At 45.4% G+C, this 22,521-nt stretch overlaps 2 protein-coding genes across 2 annotated transcripts; one reads left to right on the top strand and one right to left on the bottom strand.

Moving 5' to 3' along the window:
• Positions 1–212: 212 nt before the first annotated feature.
• LOC117964121 (dolichyl-diphosphooligosaccharide--protein glycosyltransferase subunit 1-like) lies at positions 213–8,657 on the bottom strand. Its single transcript, XM_058999997.1, has 10 exons — positions 8,102–8,657; positions 6,087–6,151; positions 5,678–5,984; positions 4,989–5,198; positions 4,311–4,503; positions 3,762–3,861; positions 3,243–3,381; positions 2,351–2,470; positions 1,889–2,134; positions 213–1,488 (listed from the first exon to the last, which is right to left on the bottom strand). The coding sequence occupies exons 1-10, from the start codon at positions 8,339–8,341 to the stop codon at positions 1,306–1,308; spliced, it is 1,803 nt and encodes a 600-aa protein (XP_058855980.1). The 5' UTR covers positions 8,342–8,657; the 3' UTR covers positions 213–1,305.
• A 678-nt stretch (positions 8,658–9,335) lies between these two features.
• LOC117962425 (ras-related protein rab7) lies at positions 9,336–22,085 on the top strand. Its single transcript, XM_058999996.1, has 6 exons — positions 9,336–9,658; positions 17,711–17,773; positions 18,614–18,740; positions 19,965–20,183; positions 20,280–20,408; positions 20,557–22,085. Exons 2-6 carry the CDS (start codon positions 17,721–17,723, stop codon positions 20,650–20,652), a joined length of 624 nt encoding a protein of 207 aa, XP_058855979.1. The 5' UTR covers positions 9,336–9,658; positions 17,711–17,720; the 3' UTR covers positions 20,653–22,085.
• Positions 22,086–22,521: the final 436 nt, after the last annotated feature.

Here is a 22,521-nt window from a genome sequence, read left to right as displayed (position 1 = left end):
AGCACAAGGAGGTTAAGTGACTTGCTCAGGGTCACACAATGAGTCACTGGCTGAGGTGGGATTTGAACCGGGGACCTCCTGGTTGCAAGCCATTTTCTTTAACCACTGGACCACACAACCTCCTGTATTGTGTAATTCAAACATTCTTTTTATTAACTACCCTGTAGATTATTGTAAATTATTGTTAATAAATAACTGACACAGCAGAAGAGTTTTGACAGGTCTTTTTTGTTTTTTTATTCAAATTTGGTCGTTTGTTGGAAAGTCACACAAACTGGACAGCGAAGACGGCTTGCAGCGGACATTTCCCTGGCTCAGTTTGTTTAGTATCACAAGAGCCACAGACAGATCACAGCCTCCAGATTCAAGAGACTTCGTGCACTGCCAACCCCACATCTTACTGCATTAGACACACAGCCTGCACTGGCAGGAGGGCAGAAACTCACAATAGAAAAGAAAACATTTAATTTGTTCCTTTATTTCTAAAAAAAAAAAAAAAATACATCGTAGAGAAGGAACCAAAAGAACTTAACAGCATGAAGCAAAAAAAAAAAATCAGAAATAACCAAGCTCCTGAAAAGTAGAGAAAGCAAAAGATATCGCAAGAAATAAAGCAGTTCCTTCTGAAACTCCCTAAAGACTTTCAACTTGTATTCACATTGTCATTATTTCCCTTGCTGCGTTTAATTCCACACACAAAAAACTCAGCAACCAATTTGTATTGCTTTTGATCATGTCAACCCACCCCAAAAAAATATAAAATTAAAAACACGCTCTCCCACCATCACCACCACCATGCAACTGTGCCAAATCAGACGAGCTGAAACTTGAGAGAGATTGAACAGAAAACTTCAGAGGGAGACCCAGGGAAACGCAGCTCTGCTAAATGATACCACAGCGCTGCTGTTTAGCACTTCATAGCTAGAAATGTATGGGAAAAAAAAAAATCAAACAAGATAAACAAAAATGACACGTATGAAGGGGTACACAGCATGCATAACAGTTGAAATGAGACAGATATGAAGTGGTACACAGCATGCATAACAGTTGAAATGAGACAGATATGAAGTGGTACGCAGCATGTATAACAGTTTAAATGAGACAGATATGAAGGGGTACACAGCATGCATAACAGTTGAAATGAGACACATATGAAGGGGTACACAGCATGTATAACAGCTGAACATGCTTTTTATTTCTTTTCCCAACTCAACCAATTAGACACTTGCAGCCTCCTATGAAAGCCTGGCCTGGCTGGGTCGCTCTGCAATGGGAATCCTCCTCTCTGAAGCCCTGTTGTGCCCTTTACAAGGCATCCAGCAAGCTGTCTATGCGGGTCACCAGGTCCTGGCGCTTGGCAGACAGCTGCTTCTCGCTCTCGATGTACGTCTCCTTCTTCACCTTCCCGGCGACCAGCCTCTCCGCCTCCTGGCAGGACCGGGACACCAAATCCTTCACCAGGCCGTCCAGCTTCTGGATCTCACCCACCTGGGACAGAGGGAGAAGGGGAGAGGGGTTAGAGGAGAGTCATAGCGTACACAGACACACACAGGGCTAGATACTCCGCTGCTTCAACTGGGACAAAGAACAGAAGAGATCAATCTCACCCACCTGGGAACGACAAGGGGTTGAGCCGGCATATTGAGCAGCAGTAATAGATGGAGTAAAAGCAAGACAGTAGGCAGCAGGGATGGAAATACAAGACTCCCACTGCTCAGCAGTTTGACCAGTTCATGGTTTTACTATGAGTTTAACAAGACTCCCCTGAGCTTGTTACCTAGACACGATGTGGCTTATCAAGCTGGTAGTAAAACCTGGAACAGGTGAAAGTGCTGTGGAACATGAGTCTCGTTTCCACCCCCCCCCGAGGCCCTGGCAGCCTCCTCACCTTGTCGGCCAGGTCGGAGCCCTCTGCTTTGAGGCGTGACTGCAGCGAGGCCACCTCGTTGGTGAGGGTGCGGTGCTCTGCCTCCAGGGTCTTGCGGCCGCTGTTGAGCGCACCCATGTCGCGGGACTGCTTGTACTTGTTGATGACCTCGTCAAAGTGGCGGTACAGGCCCAGCCGCTTGTTCACCAGGGTCAGGACCTGCTCAGTGATCGAGGCCACCTTCATACGCACTTCCACAGCGGGGTCCTGAGGGGAGAGAGAGACAGAGACACAGAGCGCGGTCAGACAGGTGACACACAGAGCATGCCGTCAAACAAACAAACAAACAAATCTGGTGTTCAAATCTGCCTTACTATGCCAGTACAAAAAAAAGCTTATCATGAAATGAAATATGAAATAAAGTTGCACATTCAGAAACTAGAAAGAAACGTGCTAACCCATCACCGCAGCGCCTCCTCCTACCTTGGTGATGGAGAAGTCCAGTCTCACGTACACAATGACTGTGAAGAACAGAATGTAGAATGCGCCAACCACCAGCAGGGGCTCCTGCAGCATCAGGATCTTATTGAAGTTGTAATGGACCTGCAGAAAACAAGAGGCACGAGGAATTCAACACTGGAGTCTGCAGCTCTGCCTCACTTCAGTGTTAAAAATCCTGCCAAAGTACACATGCTGCAAAATGAAATGACCACAATGATATACATTACACGCATGCATGTTAGACAAACAGCTGCTGTCTGAATTGCTATTTCAGGTTTCTCATTCCATCTTATTCGTTTAATTCTGCTTGACACACGCATCCACAATGTTTAGAATTCACACCCTAGCCTTGTATTTAATGTATTTGCATTGTTTTTTACTGTTTGTATTTAATGTACTATGCCCTGTATGTAATCTATTATGCATGGTTCCTCTCCATCTTGTAAAGCGCTTTGGGATGGTGGTGCACTAGAAAGGCGCTATATAAAATAAATATTTGACAGTTAGTTTATCAACGTTAGTTTGTCTGTTACTTTATTAACATACACTTGCCCATTGCTTTTCTCTTACTTATTCTATTCATATGTTGATGCACGTGCGTCATGACAAGTAATACACATGTATTTATTTATTGATTCACATTGAGTCTGGTGATGAATTCCGTCTTGGAGAACACTGGGCTTGCTTCCCGAGGGGCGTTCCTCTTAGCCGGACACACGCAAATCAAAGTTTGCCGCACTACAATGAGCCATGCCTGGTATTGCAATACAAACTACACACAGCTCTAGTCCAACACGATGTCTCATGTAAAGAAAGCATCGTAATTCATGGATACGCGACAGATCGTTGCCCCTGACCCCTGACCCCCGCTCACCACCACGTCCTGGATGTGCTGCTCCACCAGATTCTTCTTGTGAGCCACGACCACGGGCCGGCCGAACGTGTCCAGATAGGTGTAGTGCAGGTCATCGGGGTCGCGCTGGATGGAGTACGGGGTGTCCACTTGGATATTCCTGCAGCCGCACAGAGGGACGGACAATGAGGACAATTCCAGCTAAAACAACTTTCAAATCACAACTAGGGCTTCCACATTTCACAAACACGGGCCAGAGACAGTAAAAAGGCAAGTGTTCTCTTTCTACGTTAGACAAGTGACCCCCAGCTCTGCCCCTCCAGTCCAGATATTCTTCACAACCATGTCCTAAATGAGTTAATTAAACCAGCGATGGGTCAGGTAACTACTTTAGGACTTCATTGGACTTTGAGAGGCAGATTATGTTATAAACTGAACTCCATGCGTCACGTATTGCAAACAGAAAACACATTGAACGTGTTCTGGTAGACACAGACATAGCGATCTTCCATCTGCTAAAGAAACCGATGCCCAACTCACCTGGCTCCTTCGGGCAGGATAAGTTTGACGGTGAGGGAGTCGATAACCTGGTCATCAAACACATGGTCCACCAGCCTCATCTTCAGAGCGTACTGGTCACCTGGACACCAGAGAGAGAGAGAGACAGGGTCTGAAAACAGAGGTTCTCAAAACTGACTTTCTCCGGGGGGTATCCCTGGTTAAAATATGTTTAAATACAGGGACACCACAACTGCAAAGTAAAAAGCAAATTGCAAACGAGATTCTGCAGTAAAAGCAGATGTTTTATGTATATATATATATATATATATATAGTCTATTGTCACATTTGAGATGTGATACAGTCATCTGAAATTTGTATCGCATGTAAAATTACATCATATTGAGATTTGCTATTCTGGTTATTTTTCACTTTAACAATAGATTACAAAACAAAAATACTGTGAGATACAAGCTGAATTTCACCCCACTCAAGGTGAGAGCTTAACAAAGGCACAGTCAGTGCAATCCTGGGGGTGCTGTGACAAGAAAGAAGCTGCCGCGGGGGGCAGGGTTTGCAGTGACACTCACCCAGGTTGTACAGGTACTCGTAGCTGGGCAGGTTGTACCCGACCATGTAGTGCGTCTTCCAGCCTCCGAAGAGAGGGAAGCGAGGCCGGATCTCCATCTCCACTGAGTCGTCCAGCACCAGCAGGTGGCTAGTGGAGATGTTCCCAATCTCATCCCGGTAATACACGTCCTGGGCAGCCGCAGGCAGGATCGTCTGAGCAGCAGGAGGAGAAGGAGGAGGAGGAGATAAAGGAGCGAGCCAAGACACACACACACACACACACACACACACACACTACAGTGAAGGCTGACCATGGGGATAGTCTCAATCTCATGTCTGCAATATAAATCCAAGAGGAGCAGTAAAGCAGGACACACACACCAGGAATGGAAACATGACTCCCGTTGCATAGAGGGTTGAGACATTCCTGGTTTTACTGTAAGGTGGCACACCTGAGCTTGTTACCTGTACACTGTGGCTAATCAAACCTGGAATGGGTGAAACTGCTATGCAACACGAGTCTTATTTCTAACCCTGGACATTACAGGACTTTGTACCTGTATAGTGCAGAGGACAATTCTTACAGGTCAACGCTATACTATAAAAACCAAACGATTTTCACCCCCTCCTCTTTTTAATATGTCCTCCCACCCCAAGTCCCCGATACGAGCCGTGAATCACCGACCCCATTCCCACACCTTGAATGACTTGACGGAGGAGATGCCGCTGTCGGACTGCCGCTGGTAGTCGTAGCGTGAGAAGGGTCCCTTGAGCATGGCGCCCGTGTGACGCAGGTCCACCGTCTCCTCCACGGCGATGTTGCCCCAGTGAGACACCTCGATGGTGCGCGTGATGTCCGTGATCGTCAGGAAGGGGGCGTTGTTCTCATAGTGAATCTTCATAGCATCCTGAAGGGAACAAGATCTACATTCAAAACCACAGCCTTGCTGATATGAAGGTGCTTCCAACAGAAAAAGTGTACAGCCCTAACATGCAAGATAGAAGGGGAAGCAACTGGACTGCTCCTAGAAGACAATGCACCCTGCTAGGATTGGAATCCACCTCAGCACTGTCTGTACAGCCTAGAATACCTTGCGTGCAAACCATTTACTGTCTCTGCTGCAGGGTACATACTAGCTGTTTGATTTTTTTGCTGTTTTATGTATTTATTTGCATCCAGTTCATTTGCTGAAAGTTCCTGTTTTTGCAGCACGAAACCGATGTCCGGTTGCTGTGCATCATTACATTGCATCATGGGAATGTTTGCAATACGACACACACGGCTCTCGCAGCACTGACGTGGGGTTTGATGTGTGTTGAACTGTGTGCTTCAATGCAGTCATGTAACCACTTCTCTCAAAGCTTTTAGTCATTGTGTTGTTATTACCTGGCTGTAGGGGGCGATGTCCTTGAAGGGCCCGTACTCGATGACCTCGTCGCTCTTGCTGGGGCTGCCCAGCTTGCTGTAGCTCTCCACGTTCTTGGAGGCGAGTCTGACGCGGGTGCTCTGGGCGCGGGTCGGGTAGGGAGAGTAGAAGTAATGGTTTCCCTCGAACACTACGAACTGCTTCTCCGCCTGGCTGATGTGTGTGGGGTAGGGCAGCAGGACGTGGGTGTACACCGTCTCCAGGGACAGCTTCAGCTTAGCGCCCCCTGCCAGCGGGGAGGGGAAGCGCGCGCGGAAGAACTTCCCACTGCAGGAGAGAGGGAGGAACAAAACAAGCCAGGCAGGTTTCAGTGCCAGGGAAGAGCTACAGACACAGCTCAGAAGCGCTTCCAATGGGATGTTTCCTCACCTCTTCCCCTTGACCGTGGTCTCCTGCAGCTCCAGCCGACTGTCCTCCTCCTCGTCTCCCTTCACCTGTCAGAGACGCGGGAAACACAAAGCGCTCAGCATTCAGCCCTCACTGTGCAGAAAGGCTGGTGTTAAGGAATGGTGCACATCTCCGGCCCTCTAACTCCATTGAAGTGGAGGTCTTTGTTCCAGGCAAGTCTACAAGAACCTGCCCAGGACCAATTAGCTATTTGAGGACCCGACTGGAACATAAACAGCCTGGACCGGCGCTGGAGGGCCACTGGTACAAAGCATGAGCATGAGCACTGCTGCAAAGCAAGCTCACAATCAGTGCACACCTATAAGATCTTACTCTGACCCTGCAGCCACATTCAGGGGCAACGCACAACTTTTAAACACTGCTGATAACACTATTAAAAAAATAACAAATAACAAAGCTCTTATCCTTTGTGATATAATTATGTTAGGACCTTCCCAATATAAAACAGCAGAACTCATGAACAGTAACGAATACACTTGTATAGTTATTATTCATAAGTGGTTTGGTATGTTTCATATTAAATTAGAAACGACAGTTTGTCTGAAATCGCAAGCAGTGACACTCTGAGCATGTGTGCTGGTGAAGCAAACGTAGGTGCTTTACCTACATTGACAGTCAAAACAGTAGCTGCAGTGGGCTGCCTATCGGAGGCACAGTTAAATGGGCAAGTCTAAAATGTTAACAGTGGACAGTTTCAGGTTACAATTAAACAAACCTTAATTGTAACACACTGCATAAAGCAGATCTGAATGAAGGAGCTTCATGCGTTTGGTACATGTATGTTTGTAACAGCGTTGTGTGTGTGTGTGTGTGTGTGTGTGTGTGTGCGCACACCGGTTTTTAAAAGGCAGTACATTGAAATGTGAACAGGCATGGCACAGCAATCAGCAGCATGCATCCCTGAAGTTCAGACTCAATGCACAAAGGAACAGGCTGCACTGCAGAATCACCCCTAGACCTGAAATCTGTGCACGCAGAACTGCACACACGAGTGTCTGCGACAAAGTAAGAATGTGGTTGTTTTATTTTTTTAGGTGCCAGAATAGAAACAGTGTTGCAGGTCAGAGTGTTTCAATAGAAACAGTGTTGCAGGTCAGAGTGTTTCAATAGAAACAGTGTTGCAGGTCAGAGTGTTTCAATAGAAACAGTGTTGCAGGTCAGAGTGTTTCAATAGAAACAGTGTTGCAGGTCAGAGTGTTTCAATAGAAACAGTGTTGCAGGTTTGAGTTTGCACTTAATCACCGCCCTCGAGCTACTAATGCTTACGTGTCACACTGAGGCTTGCTAGGACGGATCTCGAAACGGAAGTGATTGCAGGCTGTGCTACACGTCGGAGATCTGACACTAAATTGTGATCGTTTTCTAAACGATTTGTAGTTAGATTGCAATAAAAGATCGTTTTCTACAATTCTAATGGGTTTTGTAGTGTCATGACAACAGAATTCACGCTGCAACAGTTTTTTTTTTTGCAAGAACACCAAGTCTTTTTTTTCTGCTTGTCCACACACTGTAGTTAAACTAGGTGACCTGTTTTGCCCTTACTGATTTAAAAACACAAAGAAAAGACAGCGCGATTCTGTCATCGGTATAACATTGGTATATAAGGACCTGCCTACATGCATTTTAAAATCAATATAGAAATTAACTTCACAGAAAAAGCATTTATACCGTAGCAGTGTAGCTTTCATAGCAAAAATGCACATATCGACTGCATTGAAAAACACCGTTGAGTTATTATCCTTATATAATAAATGATATTGTGCACTTACTTGTTAATATTTATAAAATGACACAGTACCAATCACAGGCGACACACAATACATACAACTGCTAGGCGAATATCCATTAGCAATTACAAACGGCACTACACGACTATATTGCATTGGGTATTTTTATAAGCAGTCTGTATTATTCTACAGCATTCCTCTGGTGTTGGTGCAGATGATAAGTATTCTGTATTTATGGTCAGCACTCACAATGACTCCGATGTAAGCCAGGTGGCTCTGGAGCTCTGGATCCAGCGCGATAAGGAAGCTCTGGGCCGCCGAGGCGCCGGGGTTGGAGACGGTGATGTCGGCTGTGATTTTGGCCAGGTGCGAGCTCAGGTCGACGGTCCGCTTCACCTCCTCGTTCAGGAGGGAGCTATCGGGCTGCTCGGCTCGGCAAAGCCCGGCCAACAGGACGAGAAAGAGGGGTACTAGGACGGAGCGATTCATAACGAACTCTGGCTGCTCTCTGCTTAGTTCAGCTCCGCACGCCGCAGGTTTTTTAACCGTGTTAATTAAAAATTAAAACCGGCGCTTTCTTGAACACGGCGACACTTGAGCGCCCGGTTTCTTCTCGCCGCAGCCGGTGATGTCTGTGTCGGTATGGAGCCGGGAAAGAGGCGGTGAGGACCGATAAAATGGAAAGTGTGTTACTAGGCCTTGCTGAGCTCTCGTCGCCCCGCCGCAAGAGGGATGACGCCTCATTCATTCCCTGGAGGATGAGACAACATGGCGAAGTGAGGACCCGCCCGCAGTCCACGGTGTGAAACTGAAGCCATCTTGGCTCGACAGTGAAGCTCCAGCTGGCACTAAACGTACTGCACGTGGAGCTGCAATGCAGAACGCTGCCGTGCAGCTGCATCGCATCTCAAGCCGCTGTCAGTCCGCCCTGAAGAAGTGCCTGATTCAGATCAGTGAAAATGCAGCAGGAAGGCTGCGTGAATGAAGGAGTATTACAGCAGATGATTTTGAGTATTGTTCAGAGTTTAAAACATTACTTGACCAAAACAAAAAAAAAAAAATGATTTAGGGTTCCAACTGTTAAACAACTGTAATTTTGAGAACTTTTAAGTTTTGCAAGAAAATATTTTATTGAATAATAAAAAAATATATAAAAAATCCATGCACTATGTGACCCAATAAATAGTGACCCGAACGGACTAGAACATAATTTAATGTGATGTAAGTCTTGACAGCCGCCGTTGTTTTTATATTATTATTATTATTATTATTATTATTAATAACTTTAATTTAGATCTCAATTCGCCTACAGAATATAACGGAATCAAGTCCCTTCATGAATAATGAATGACATGGGCAGGGCAGGTTTGCATTTATTATAGAGGGGTGTGGTCAAGCGCCTGGCAAGTGCAACGAGAGGGGCGGGCTTACAATGCGATGGAGGAGGAGCTTGGAGCATAGTGGGCGGGCGAGGTGACGTCAGGTCCGCTGACTCAAGTGCTTGTTTTGGAGGAAGTGAGAGAGCGAAAACGAGAGAGAAAGAGGGAACGGACGGACTGTTAAAAAAAAAAAAAAAGAGAGACTGCAACAGAAAAAAAGGAAAAGGGGTTGAAAATACTGGGCAGCACGGTTAAAAAGATACCCGAATTAAAAAAAAAACATATAAGAGAATTGTATTGACAGACAGAACGCTAAACCTGAGAATTAGTCTTATCTATCAGAAGAGCCGTGAAAACCAAAAAAACACTACTTCCAAATTTTAAGAAGAAGGGAAGGGACTCGAACCAGGACAACATCTGGTGCAAGGTGAGTGTATGTGTGCGCTTCTGGGGACCCGGCTCTTAACGTGGGGGAAGATAGGGGAAGGGTGAGCTTTCTGCTGTCAAGGGACGAAGGCCCGGTCTTAGCCCGAGGGGGGCTAAGGGCAGGCGGAATAGCGGACTGGGAGAGGCCGGCGTACTGACGCGGGGCTGGGCCCGTGACTGCGCCGGCCATTGTTACGAGATTCCGGACGGGGGAGCTGTGAGGGGACGGACGGGGGACTCTGTCCGCACAGGCCCGGGTTTCAAGGGCTGCTGTTCGGATATACTGTAGTTTCGTTGTGGGGCGGTAAGCGCTGCTTGTGTGACCGTGCGGAGAAATCCACTTTTTATTTTATTTTTTTTATTATTTATTTATTTTTGGCAAGACCTCTTTTTTTTACTGCACATTTTAAATAAGTAACCCTTCCGACATGTTATCTAAATAATAATTACAAAAAAAAAAATATTCGGACATCCTTCACATTTCTCTTGTTTGTTTAAATACGACTTTTGTATTTATAAACAAGAAAAAATAACGTGTACAGTGTTAACTACCACTGTGGCGTGCTGTCTGTAGGCAAGGGCGATTGTAAGTATTTTTTAAGTAAGCGCATCTTTCCCTTTGTTTAGTGATGTGTGTGCGGCTCACACTTTACTTGCACAGGCAGGACTACTGCAGTGATCGAGGTCGTTCTTCGTCTTTTAAATATAAATTGTAAGGAAGTTCGGGTTTAAAAACGACTGTCTTAGAAAGCAAATGATAAAACCTCTGTTGAGAATCTGGAAGAAGCTTTTTCGTCATGTGAGTGAATGGGTGGGGACGGAGGAGGGTGATTCCTGTGTGTCATGTGGAACAGATTAATGGAAGTGAAATCTCAGAAATGGACCGGCACCACCGCCGCTGCTGCTGCTGCTGTTATTATTACAACACCTGATTTGTTTTCATCCCAGTTATTAGTTGAACCAGGCCTAGTGTCAATTCTGATTACAATTATCGCCCAATTGTTTGCTAAAATTACAAATCCTCTTTTTTCTTTTGTTCAGTTACTATTACAGTGATGCAATAATTACAACTGCACTCCATTCATTCTAAATAACCAGCCGTAATCACAGGTACCAATACACAAACATACTACAGAACCTTTATTTATTTTTTCAAACAAATGACAAATAAGTGCATACTTGAGCTGTGGTCCATCCGTTCTGTAGTATTGCAGTTCCGCAGGTGTGCCCAGGTTCAGCTGCATTGTAATTGCAGTTGATTACGAAATGCACAAAAAACATTGTAATTGATCTCAGGTCTGGCTTGAAGCAGAGCAGATATCCACAAGGATTTCTCTGATGAGTTTCTCATTGACTGACCCGTCATTACAGGATGTTTTCCTGCTTTGGCTGTCGCTGGATGCGCTTCACAGAATTCAGCTTAACCTTTTAGTAAAAGTCAGCAGTACAAAGAGACAATTTTCTGCTTTCTTTTAGTTTATGTATTGTGTTTCTGGGAGAAACTGACTGTACATGGTCTTTATAGATACACACACACACCCAAGTGCATACGCAATATGTGGGTAGGGAGGCTTACAGCAAACCAATCTATTGTTAAGATGCATTAGATGTGTCGGAAGATCAGCAGCAGTAGGTAAGCTTATTGACATAAGAGCAGCCTGTCTGACAACCCATTGAGTCTGTCTGGTCTTCCATGGTATACAGTCACAACAAAGAGCTAGATGAATTGCAGTGAAGAGATTTCCACAGGTCAGTAATTCTGTAAAGTAAGCTGTAGACTGAGAGGAGGCTACATGCTCCATTAGCATTGAGGCTCTGTGTATAGGCTGAAGAAGTGATGCACAATTATTTTGAGCTGGTCTCAAGCCATTGGTTCCTGCTATGGCTCTCAAGTGCGCAAGAGCAGTCCGCTGGTCTGTTATTTTTCTACGCTGCTGTATGTATTTGTAGCTCTGTTAAGGTTAAGAGGGCATATAGACCTTTCACACAGTTTATACACTGGAGCACGGTAGAGAGCTTTGACAAAGGCACTCTATCCCCCGAGTGACTGCCGGACCAGAAACAGGGGAAACGCATGGATTGTTGGAACAAAACCAGCAAGAGTCGGGACCGCATGAAACACTCCTGCCTGCGGATTTGATCGTCACAAGTTTAAATTGATGCTCTGCCGAGGGATAGCTGACTGCGCTCTGCCGAGGGATAGCTGACTGCACTCTCCCTTCTGTCTGCAGTTCACCCTCGGGAGGGCAGTGTCTAGAACTACTTGTAAGCGTGTCCACCCGACATAAGCACTGGATTAGAAGATCAAAGTAGTGCCTGCACCCAGTCTTGAGTTTCAGAATTCCCCTTTTCTGTGCATATTGTTGAAATAGCCAGGAATCTTACTAATACTGAGCATGCTTGAATAAGGGTTACAGTATCAGAGCCTGTTGGTTTAGTATTGAGTTCTTCATGAAGCTCTGCTGTGAACTGAGCGTGCTTGAATAAGGGTTACTCAAATGTTTTTTTCTGTTTAAATGACGGGAACATTTCTGTGTAGAAGATTACACGTGTGATGTGCAGAGCAGCTAAGAGACTTTGTAAAATATTTCTGTTACCTGGCGCTCCAGGTCAGAGTGCAGTTCGCTTCCGATTGGCTTATAAAGCCCTCGATGCAGACACCATCAAGTGGCACTTGATTGTAAAGGTGAGGGAAGGACAGCGTGTCTTGTTTTGAAATCAACATCTTAATGAATGGATTTATTGAATACCTGCTGGTTTTTAAATAGTTCTTCAAGGCGATTGAGTGCAAGCATGAGTATCTGCACACCCTTAATAAATGCAGGATATTGACTATAAAGGTACAATCAAATGTTGGGCAGGTAATAATGGATGCAGTGACCCTGACCAGCCTTACTGAGCTTCTTAATAATGTGTCACAGGCTGCCTGTGATGATGGTGCTCTCGGCAACAAACCCAGAACGGTGTCTGGCTGATGAGAAACACCATGGCGTTTCTTCAAATAAGGAACAGCTCCCTCAAATAGGGAACAGTTGGTTTGGCTCGTTGGGATTGCGTTTACAGTGTGGACGGTCAGGTTTAGTTTATTTGTATTGTTAACCCCTGCAGGGATGCATATCCCCGGTGACAGTGATAGGCAGCAGTGAAGCAGTCGTACGTGTGTATGTGGGTGCAGTACGTACGTATGGGGCGCTTTAGAGGTTTATATAGAGAGAGAACAACTTGTCCCACTGTGATGAGACTTGCTAAGGACTTTCTGCAGCACCAGTTATTGACAGTATGAGAATCTGGAGCTTTATGGGGGCTATCTGCCCCTCTCTCTAACTCTTTAGAGTTTTGGATCAATCTCTAGAGAACCACTTCTCCAGTTGTGATGACACTTACTAAGTACTTTCTGCAGTTCGACCAGTTACCGAGTGCGTCCGAACCTGGGAGTTTATGAAGGCTGTCTGATGGACTTATTCTCCTGTTCTCACTTTAACCTGACGAGGTTGAGCAGAAGAGAAGTAAGATGTGATTTAAAAAAAAAAAAAAAAAAAAAAACATTAAGAACAAAACCACTGCTTTCCCCAGTGTTGGCCATACAAACAATAAAATGAACTATCGAAACAACTAATAATAAGAACACGTTTCAGGTACAGAGCGTTCCACAGCCGTCGTGCGTTCCAGTTTGCTGTTGGAAGTGCTCTGTTGTGCTGGGAGTCCCTTTCTGTGTTCAGTATTGGAATCCGCTGTGATGAAGATCACGAGATAGCAGCTGCGATGGCCAGGGTTGTGCAACCACGTTTGTACAGTACTGTTGGAGGTGCAGCATGGAGAAGTTGGTTACTGGCTGTGGGGGCTGGCTTCCTGTTGGGTATTTACAGTTTGCACACTTGAATGCTCAAGCCTTGTCACTTGCCTGATCTATGTCTGTGGAATGTTGGGTGTGTTTTCAGCAGTGCTTGACGCAGAGGGTGACTGCAGCTGTGACTCTATATACTGACTTGGATTTCTTGCAGCTGATTTGGTTCTTTGTAGATTTGCCCCACTGCTGTTCTTTCCTCCTCTCAGAAACTGCTTTTAAAGGGTGCTCCGGTTTTGCTTTCCATACTGTTTTGATGGTAACCAAAAAAAACAAACAGAAAAATAGAAACCAGACGTGATGTCGCCATGGCTTTTTATGACATTGCTGAACTGGACTTTGCCACTGTGAAACTATTACGTGTACTGAAACAATTAAGTGTCTGCTTGTTTTGCTAGATACAAAAGCCCAGCAGAAATATCAAGCTGCTTCTTGGTACATGCATTCAGAGGATGGGTACAGACCAATGAGACCATGCCCTGGCACCAATCAGAGGTGGAGTGGGTGGAGTGACCCCGCCCCTCGGGCTAATATTCCAGAAGGGCGGGGCTTGTTTAGAGAGAGCTTGGAAGGGAGAGTGGGGTTGCTGTGTGTATGTGTGTGTCTCCATACCTCATGACCAGCACAGCAGCTGATCGGACACATGACCTGTCATTAGTGGCTGAACAAGAGGTCTCTTTGAACAGACTAGCTTGAGTTCTTGCTCTAGCAATCAAGGAGTATAGCTCTTCTTTTCTTTTTCCTTTGTTGCTGTTTAATGGTTGTATAGTTTACGATCAACTGACTGAAGACCCCCAACACACACACACACACACACATATAGTGCCATGTAGACTGGACAAAATATTCCGAGAGACGTATTATACGTTTTTTTCTTATTAATTAATAACGCTATTAAGACAGTACCAATGAAGTGCTGGTGCATAATTGGAGTCACAGTCGGCATTGGGAAGCTGTGAAGTTTCATGGTAACTGTACACAAAACAGACCCTTTGTGCTTCCTGCCTGTCCCAACATGACGTGCTGTACTCTGGAGCTGTGTGACTCACTGCTGCTCTCTCTCTGTCTCTCACGTGAAGAAAAAAAGTAGTTTACCTGTGAGTCTAGAATTCTGAATCATTTACTGAATCATCAGTATTAAGAGCCTCTATGTTTGGTTATGGCTCCGCTTGTCTTCGTTTTCATTCTTCATGTGTTGCTGAAACACAGCGACCACGTGGAGTAGCGTGGAGATGATGCAGTATTAAGAGCCTCTGTGTTTGAGTGGAGAATGGCAGATCCACAGGTTATGGCTTTCTAGTAAATGCACTGTAATGACAAAGTAAACAGGCATCAATGAAGTCCCTTTTGATCCGGTTCTAGAGCATTCCTGTTTACTGTGTTATCTTTGCTGTGACTTTTTTTATATACGCACTGGAAATCCACTTAAACTTAAAGAACGGAAAGTAAACTTTGGCAAAGAGATCGGGGTGGCGATCTGAACGAGATTTCAATAAATTGGTGCCATTTCCTCCGTTTTGCTTTTCGCTTCTTTTAAAATGTGTTCGATATTTTGACCGGTAGTTGGTCACTTCCGCTAAGCGGAAATGAGTCTGCATAGTTCATGTTGTTTTTAAAGCACACAATTAGAGTTTTGTTTTAAAAGCTCAAAAAAAAGAAAAAAAACAACACGGTATCTCAAAACCGTGATACTTCAATATTTTTATTTTACCCCGATATTAGGTGTCGTAGGATTCTGATATCATGATATACCGCAGGTATCGATGTACCGCGGGACACTAGTACAGGTAGCTCAGGTTATGGTAACACACTGGTGCACCAGCTGTACTTAGAAAGAAGACGTGCTTGACAACCCTTTGGAAACCACATTGTGGTGCTTAAAAACTCTTGAGTTTTAAAAAGTGACCAGGATGTCATGACTAAAACCGAACACGATCTACAAAGTGGCTCTAAACAAGAGCAGTGCACTGGCTGTATACAGTAGGTATTCTCTCTGGCTAAACAATGCAAGGAACTATGCTCAGCCACTCCTCTTCCCAGCCTGGATTTGCTGGCTTGTTGCTTCATATTTACTGTAAACCAGATTGAGTCTGTGCCAGGAAATCTAGAGCAAGAAAACACATTGGAGCTTTTGGAGGCTGTGTGGTGCTGTGGTTAAAGAAAGGGGCTTGTAACCAGGAGGTCCCCGCCTCAAATCCCAGCTCACACACTGTGCTCCGTCTTTCGGGTGAGACATTGTAAGTGAATGCAGCTGATGCATAGTTCACACACCCTGATCTCTGTGAGTCGCCTTGGATAAAGGCGTCTGCTAAATATACAAGTAGCAATATTAGCATCTGCAACAGCAATACAAGCTGAGCTGGGAACCTGGAGACAGACCCATAACCCACTAACTTCCAGGACAGGATAAACACTGCCTGACGTGTGCAGGCAGAGGGTCCTCCTAATAGCATCTGTATAAAATCAAGACTTTATCACATGTGAAATCTGAGAGGAGGCCAGGGGTGCATGATAAATGATTGGTGCAATATCAAGCCGGTTTCCCTCAGCCCCAGTCTATACTGTAGGTAAGAAGCTCAGGGGTGTCTTATTAAACTTTGTTTTTTTTTTTAATCCCTCAGCGAGCAGACTTGAGGTACATTAAAGTGATGAGAGAGAGCATGTTTGTTTGTTTACCCCTCAGCCCTGTAACTTGATGGCAGGGCTGAAGAGAGTTTTGCAGAGTAACAAGCTTGTAAGTGTGTAAGAAGCGCACTGCAGCACTTCTTGTGAAATTCCCAGCCACCGACCCTCTTCGTAAACATTACTGTACAGCACCTGCTGTACCCCGCTTCAGCCTTTACGAAATCCCTCCAGCACAGCGAGTCCCTCTTGCTTCACTCGGCTGAAGCAGCGTCTCGGATGTCCGCAGTGTCGGGTAGCACTGTTGCTTGCTTTCCAGTTCTGTGTGTTTGTTTACTGGCAGGGCTTTGGCGCTCTGACATCCAGGGTCATTGTCGCTGTATCGGAGAAGATTTACTGCAGACACCAGACACCAGACTCGCCCGCTGCTAACCCTGGGTTTTGACTGCGTAGCAAAACGTTTGCAGGTTATAATCAAACTATCAGAGCTCTAACGGCGCCTCAGAGGAACTGAAAGCTATTGGATGGTGTGGGCCCCTTTTATCTGTGCTTCTAAAATTAGGCCAATTCATCAGTTTCTTTCTTTCTTTCTTTCTTTCTTTCTTTCTTTCTTTCCTTCTGTCTTTCACACCGCAAAAAAGTATCTTGACCACTATGTAAAAGACAGGCTAGTCTGCATTCGTGGCTATAGAGCTTTTAGTCTTGTGTTGCCGACGGGACAGAATCACTCCTGGTAAGTAATACAGCTGTGTTAAGTGTATTGTGTAAACCATGGTAGTGGTACAGTAAGGATTGTGTGAAGCGACTGCTCCAGTGTCGTGCTCTCTCAGTGTATGTTCTCCATTATGACCGGTTGCTTCCCAGAACCAGATATCCAGTTTCAGTGCTTTTCTTCGGCGGAGCTGCGGCTCTCCTGGGCTCTCGCACCGAGACTCGCTGTGCTGTTTGCCTACTGAACTTCCTGCAGCGGGCTGTGTGTCTGATTTGTGAGAGATTTGAACTGACCCGGTGACACTAGGAGGTGTGAGCGGGGAAGCACTTAGACAGACTTCCTCTCTTCAAAGCACTTCCCTCTCCAGTCTCAGCTCTTCAATATTGCAAGAAAACTGTGCTGAGGAAATGTGTTGGGATTTCTGCACTGTAGTTGTTTGATACTTGTGTGCTTATTCTCTCTGGACTAGAAAGGGCAAGTTAATGGATGGCAACCACTGATGAATAATAATAATAACAGTAATGAGACAGAGCTGCATTGTTATTTCGTGATTCATGCTTTCTGTTAATTCATTGTTCACAGTAAATTGGCATGCACTTCACAGTACAAGGGATCCTCACTAATTCGCTGTTTCTGGATGTGAGTAAAATAGCTACCTATCAGGGAAGCACTGTAATAACAATGCTACAGTAATATTAGACAGAAACATAAGTAGACCCAGGTTTTAGTTGGTAGTCCGGCTGTCTTTGTCAGTGTTGTGTCCTTCTGAAGAAGGCACTAAACCTCTATATCTGGATGCAGATCTTTGTTGCTTATTCTGCTCCTCTTCTACTCGCTTCTTCGTAACGTTTTTGTTTCTCTGCTTGTTTCTCCAGCTCTAACAAAATGACGTCCAGAAAGAAAGTTTTGCTGAAAGTGATCATCCTGGGAGACTCTGGGTAAGTGTTTTATTTCCTCTGGCTTCTCGTTGAAGCAGAATGCAATAATCCAATGCTGAAAATACAAGCTCTTACCTGGCTTTGTTGCTCTTCAGGATGGCCTCTCCTGCAAGTGCGATGGTGTACAGTATGTAATCAAGCGAAGACCATGCAGAGCCTCTCGAGCTGATAGAAACATGATCAAGATGTTGCCTTGTTTACTGAGCATACGAAGAAGCAGTGCAATTCCAGGGATGGAAGTTAGACTCCTATTACACAGCAGTGTCACCCATTCCTGGTTTTACTATAACACACCTGAGCTTGTTACCTATACACTGGGGCTAATCAAGCTCATAGTAAAACCAGGAATGGGTGAAACTGCGATAGGAGCCATGCAGTTGTCTTATTCTCCACTCGAAATGGGCTGCAAGAAAGCAAATGGAACTACCGACAGTGTCTGAGCAGCCTGTTGTGTTCCCCCACCACCACTTCTCTCTCGGCCTGTAACCCGACCACAGCACATAAACAAGGGTGATGTCATCCTCCAGCACGGGGGGGATAGCTGCAGTGAAGGAAATGGAGAGAAAAGGGGGGGGGGGGGTTGGGTAGAGGGAGCATGAACATTGATGAAGGCTTGAGGGTGAGAGGGATAGAGAGAGAGAGAGAGAGAGAGAGAGGAGGGGGTGTACCTAGGGCAGATACGGTACATTGTGACCATCAGTGAGACCATCACCCTGAATCTTTTCAAAGGCAGCAGGATGATGTCTGCTTGTCTCCAGCCCCTCACAGTACTCCCTGTGTAAAGAGGCTCAGGCGCATGCAGATCCTGCTAACCGACCTCTCCTTGCTTGTCTTCAACAGTGTAGGCAAGACCTCCCTCATGAACCAGTATGTCAATAAGAAGTTCAGTAACCAGTACAAAGCCACAATAGGAGCCGACTTCCTAACAAAGGAGGTGATGGTGGACGACAGGCTGGTCACAATGCAGGTAAGAACAACACCGTGTGTGTGTGTCGTAGGTTTAGAGTGAGACAGGCTGGTCACAATGCAGGTAAGAACAACACCGTGTGTGTGTGTCGTAGGTTTAGAGTGAGACAGGCTGGTCACAATGCAGGTAAGAACAACACCGTGTGTGTGTGTCGTAGGTTTATAGCGAGACAGGCTGGTCACAATGCAGGTAAGAACAACACCGTGTGTGTGTGTCGTAGGTTTAGAGTGAGACAGGCTGGTCACAATGCAGGTAAGAACAACACCGTGTGTGTGTGTCGTAGGTTTATAGTGAGACAGGCTGGTCACAATGCAGGTAAGAACAACACCGCGTGTGTGTGTCGTAGGTTTATAGTGAGACAGGCTGGTCACAATGCAGGTAAGAACAACACCGTGTGTGTGTGTCGTAGGTTTATAGTGAGACAGGCTGGTCACAATGCAGGTAAGAACAACACCGTGTGTGTGTGTCGTAGGTTTATAGTGAGACAGGCTGGTCACAATGCAGGTAAGAACAACACCGCGTGTGTGTGTCGTAGGTTTATAGTGAGACAGGCTGGTCACAATGCAGGTAAGAACAACACCGTGTGTGTGTGTCGTAGGTTTATAGTGAGACAGGCTGGTCACAATGCAGGTAAGAACAACACCGTGTGTGTGTGTCGCAGGTTTATAGTGAGACAGGCTGGTCACAATGCAGGTAAGAACAACACCGTGTGTGTGTGTCGTAGGTTTATAGTGAGACAGGCTGGTCACAATGCAGGTAAGAACAACACCGTGTGTGTGTGTCGTAGGTTTATAGTGAGACAGGCTGGTCACAATGCAGATACAATAGACTACACTCATTGTGGTCTGCACGAGCTGCTAAATCTGTGCAGATCACATCATCCAGCTTCATGATTATTTATTAAGCATTATTATTATTATTATTATTTATTATTATTAATTTCTTAGCAGACGCCCTTATCCAGGGCGACTTACAATTGTTACAAGATATCACATTATTTTTACGTACAATTACATTATATTTTACATACAATTACCCATTTATACAGTTGATTATTGGTGACTGGTTGATTTATGTCTGTGTTATTTGAGGGACAGACTGCTGCGTGCAGGTCTTTGATTATTTTGTGACTGGTTGATTTATGTCTGTGTTATTTGAGGGACAGACTGCTGCGTGCAGGTCTTTGTTGCTTACTGATTTTTAAATGTTGATTGATTGCCTCAGATCTGGGACACAGCTGGCCAGGAGCGGTTCCAGTCGCTGGGCGTTGCGTTCTATCGGGGGGCAGACTGCTGCGTGCTGGTGTTCGATGTGACGGCTCCAAACACCTTCAAGACTCTGGACAGCTGGAGAGACGAGTTCCTGATACAGGCCAGCCCCCGGGACCCAGAAAACTTCCCCTTCGTAGTGCTGGGGAACAAGATTGACCTGGAGAACAGACAGGTGAGAGAGAAAGATGCACGCACTGAGATAGCCTTAAACCCACAGACTGGAGAGATGGACTCAATTTATTGTTTCGTTTTAAATATTTTTTTTCAGGTCACCACGAAAAGGGCTCAGGCGTGGTGTCAGAGCAAAAACAATATCCCGTACTTCGAAACCAGCGCCAAGGAGGCAATCAATGTGGAGCAGGCTTTCCAAACCATCGCCAGGAACGCACTTAAACAGGTACCGGACTGAACCCTAACACCTAAACTAAAACCCCTAGCCTCTAACCCCCTACACCCTAACCCCTACCCAGCACCAAGAAGACAATCAACATGAAGCAGGCTTGCCTGTCTTACTCTGTATCTCTCTCTCTCCCTCTCTCTCTCAGGAGACAGAAGTGGAGCTGTACAATGAGTTCCCAGAGCCGATCAAACTGGACAAGAACGAGCGAGCGAAGCCTTCCGCGGAAAGCTGCAGCTGCTGAGAGGATCCGGGTTCAAGATGAGATGAACCCCTAGCCCTACCCCATCCCCCTTCCTATAGAGCCCTCCCCCTGCATACCCCAAAATACTGTTCACCCCCCTCTCCTATCCCACAGTCACCCCGGACCGAACCCCACACAAACGCATGCACGCACTCACACACACAGAGCCTGCAGTCTGTGCAGCGCAGTACCCACTAACACACCCCTTTACCCTGCTGTTCAACACGTACATATGCTTCCTTCTCTACCTGTCTTTCACCCTGGCAAACCTTGCATACACCCTCCGTGCCTCGACAGGTCGCTTTCCTCTGGCTACTCAAACAGCCTTCCTGACTTGGGTGTCCTCCCCACGTTGTCTTCATAGCCTTTATAAAAGTTTACCGCAGTAAACGCTTTGCCAAGTGTAATCGTGTATTGAAAGCATGCTAAAGCACAGGTAGGCATTTTGAAGCTCGGAGCTGTACTGTATGGTAAAGCACCTTTTAAACACATGGCAAACCATGGTAAACTCTGCATAGTATAACCATGGGAAAGCACGGAGGAGGAGGGGAGGGGGACCACTTGAAAATTACTGTTCAAATGATAAACTTTTCTAAGGGCAGCCCAGCATACCCCACTGTTTCATTCACAGTTCCACACGTTTCCCCCTCAGCTTGGAGGCTTAACCTATTCCCTTCCCACAGACTCTTCTATCTTAGATCACCCAGCCCAGTCCCTCCCCTGACCCCCTCACCTCCCCTCCCTTCCCACAGTTTGCAGCCTTTAGCCCAGACGTCTCTCACTCAAGCACTTCTGTCTGACTCGGAAACTGGTCACCATGCAAACTGTCATGTTAGGTAACCCTAGTCTGTTTTGATTTAGGTTAAAAAAGAAAAGGAAAGACAGCTTGACCTCATCTACATATATAAAATCTACATATAAATATACAGGAAAATCAAGCGGATCTTTCGATTTTTGTTTCTTATAATAATACTACTTCTACTATGACATTGTTGCTGTTTCTTTTACAACCATGCTATGTTTAACATTAATAATAACAAGACTAGTTTATAAAGAGATAAAGGATAATGAACATTGTGTCTCTTGAGTTGGTGACTGTCAGTCTCTCTCTCTCTGACTGTGTGTGTGTCTCTAACTGCCTGTCTTTCTCTCTCTGTCTCTCTCTCTCTCTCTCAGCCCTATGCAGGTTTGCAGGCTGTTGTTTATAAGTGTTTGTTCTTTACTTTTAACCAATCAGATCTTTTACTGTATCCATGTATTATAATAATTACTATGTTTAGCTTCATTAGGAGAAAATTCAACAACAGCTCTTGTAACAGTTCATCATGGTGTTACCAACGAAACAATACATGCAGCCAACGGCATTGTTTAAATAAGTATGTGGGTTTAAATAATAATGCTCTTAATAATAAAATAAAGGTTCTTGAATATAATTCTTATTGTACGGAGTGCAAAGTGAAGGGGTGGATTCTTTTTGAATGTTCTGGCAGTAAAACAAACAACGGAGCAATACAGCTGCATTAAGAGCACTGTCCGGCGTTGTGTTGGTGTTGCTGCAGACGGTTCTGATTGAGTGGTAATGGCCAGTGGTAGCGCTGGGAAGGCTGGTTTGATGTTAAAGGGTTACTGTAACTAAATAACAATGTCATAATCCTCCCCTCTCGCGCACTTGATAGAGAGATAGATAGAGATGGAGAGATATGCGTGCTTTTTTATTTTTTATTGCTAGCTCCAGTTCCAGTACTTTATACAGGCCAGGCTGCAGTTTTAGGAATGCAGTACACACAGCTCATTGAGTTTGGTAGCTCTTCAGCCTCGCTCCGCAGTTCCGTGCTGTATTCAGTTTGGTGGCTCTTCAGCCTCGCTCCA

The sequence above is a fragment of the Acipenser ruthenus genome, chromosome 25 (assembly GCF_902713425.1).
Source record: "Acipenser ruthenus chromosome 25, fAciRut3.2 maternal haplotype, whole genome shotgun sequence".
Lineage (NCBI taxonomy): Eukaryota > Metazoa > Chordata > Actinopteri > Acipenseriformes > Acipenseridae > Acipenser > Acipenser ruthenus.
The sequence above is the reverse complement of the archived record's forward strand: the minus strand, read 5'-3'. Positions and strand labels throughout refer to the sequence as shown.

Coding starts and splice junctions, on each gene's coding strand:
- LOC117964121 (XM_058999997.1), bottom strand. CDS start 8,341: ATGAATCGCTCCGTCCTAGTACCCCTCTTTCTCGTCCTGTTGGCCGGG. Junction 6,152..8,101: donor TGGCTTACATCGGAGTCATT/GTGAGTGCTGAC, acceptor CGTCTCTGACAG/GTGAAGGGAGACGAGGAGGA. Junction 4,504..4,988: donor CCTCCGTCAAGTCATTCAAG/GTGTGGGAATGG, acceptor CCTGCTGCTCAG/ACGATCCTGCCTGCGGCTGC.
- LOC117962425 (XM_058999996.1), top strand. CDS start 17,721: ATGACGTCCAGAAAGAAAGTTTTGCTGAAAGTGATCATCCTGGGAGAC. Junction 18,741..19,964: donor ACAGGCTGGTCACAATGCAG/GTAAGAACAACA, acceptor TGATTGCCTCAG/ATCTGGGACACAGCTGGCCA. Junction 20,184..20,279: donor TTGACCTGGAGAACAGACAG/GTGAGAGAGAAA, acceptor ATTTTTTTTCAG/GTCACCACGAAAAGGGCTCA.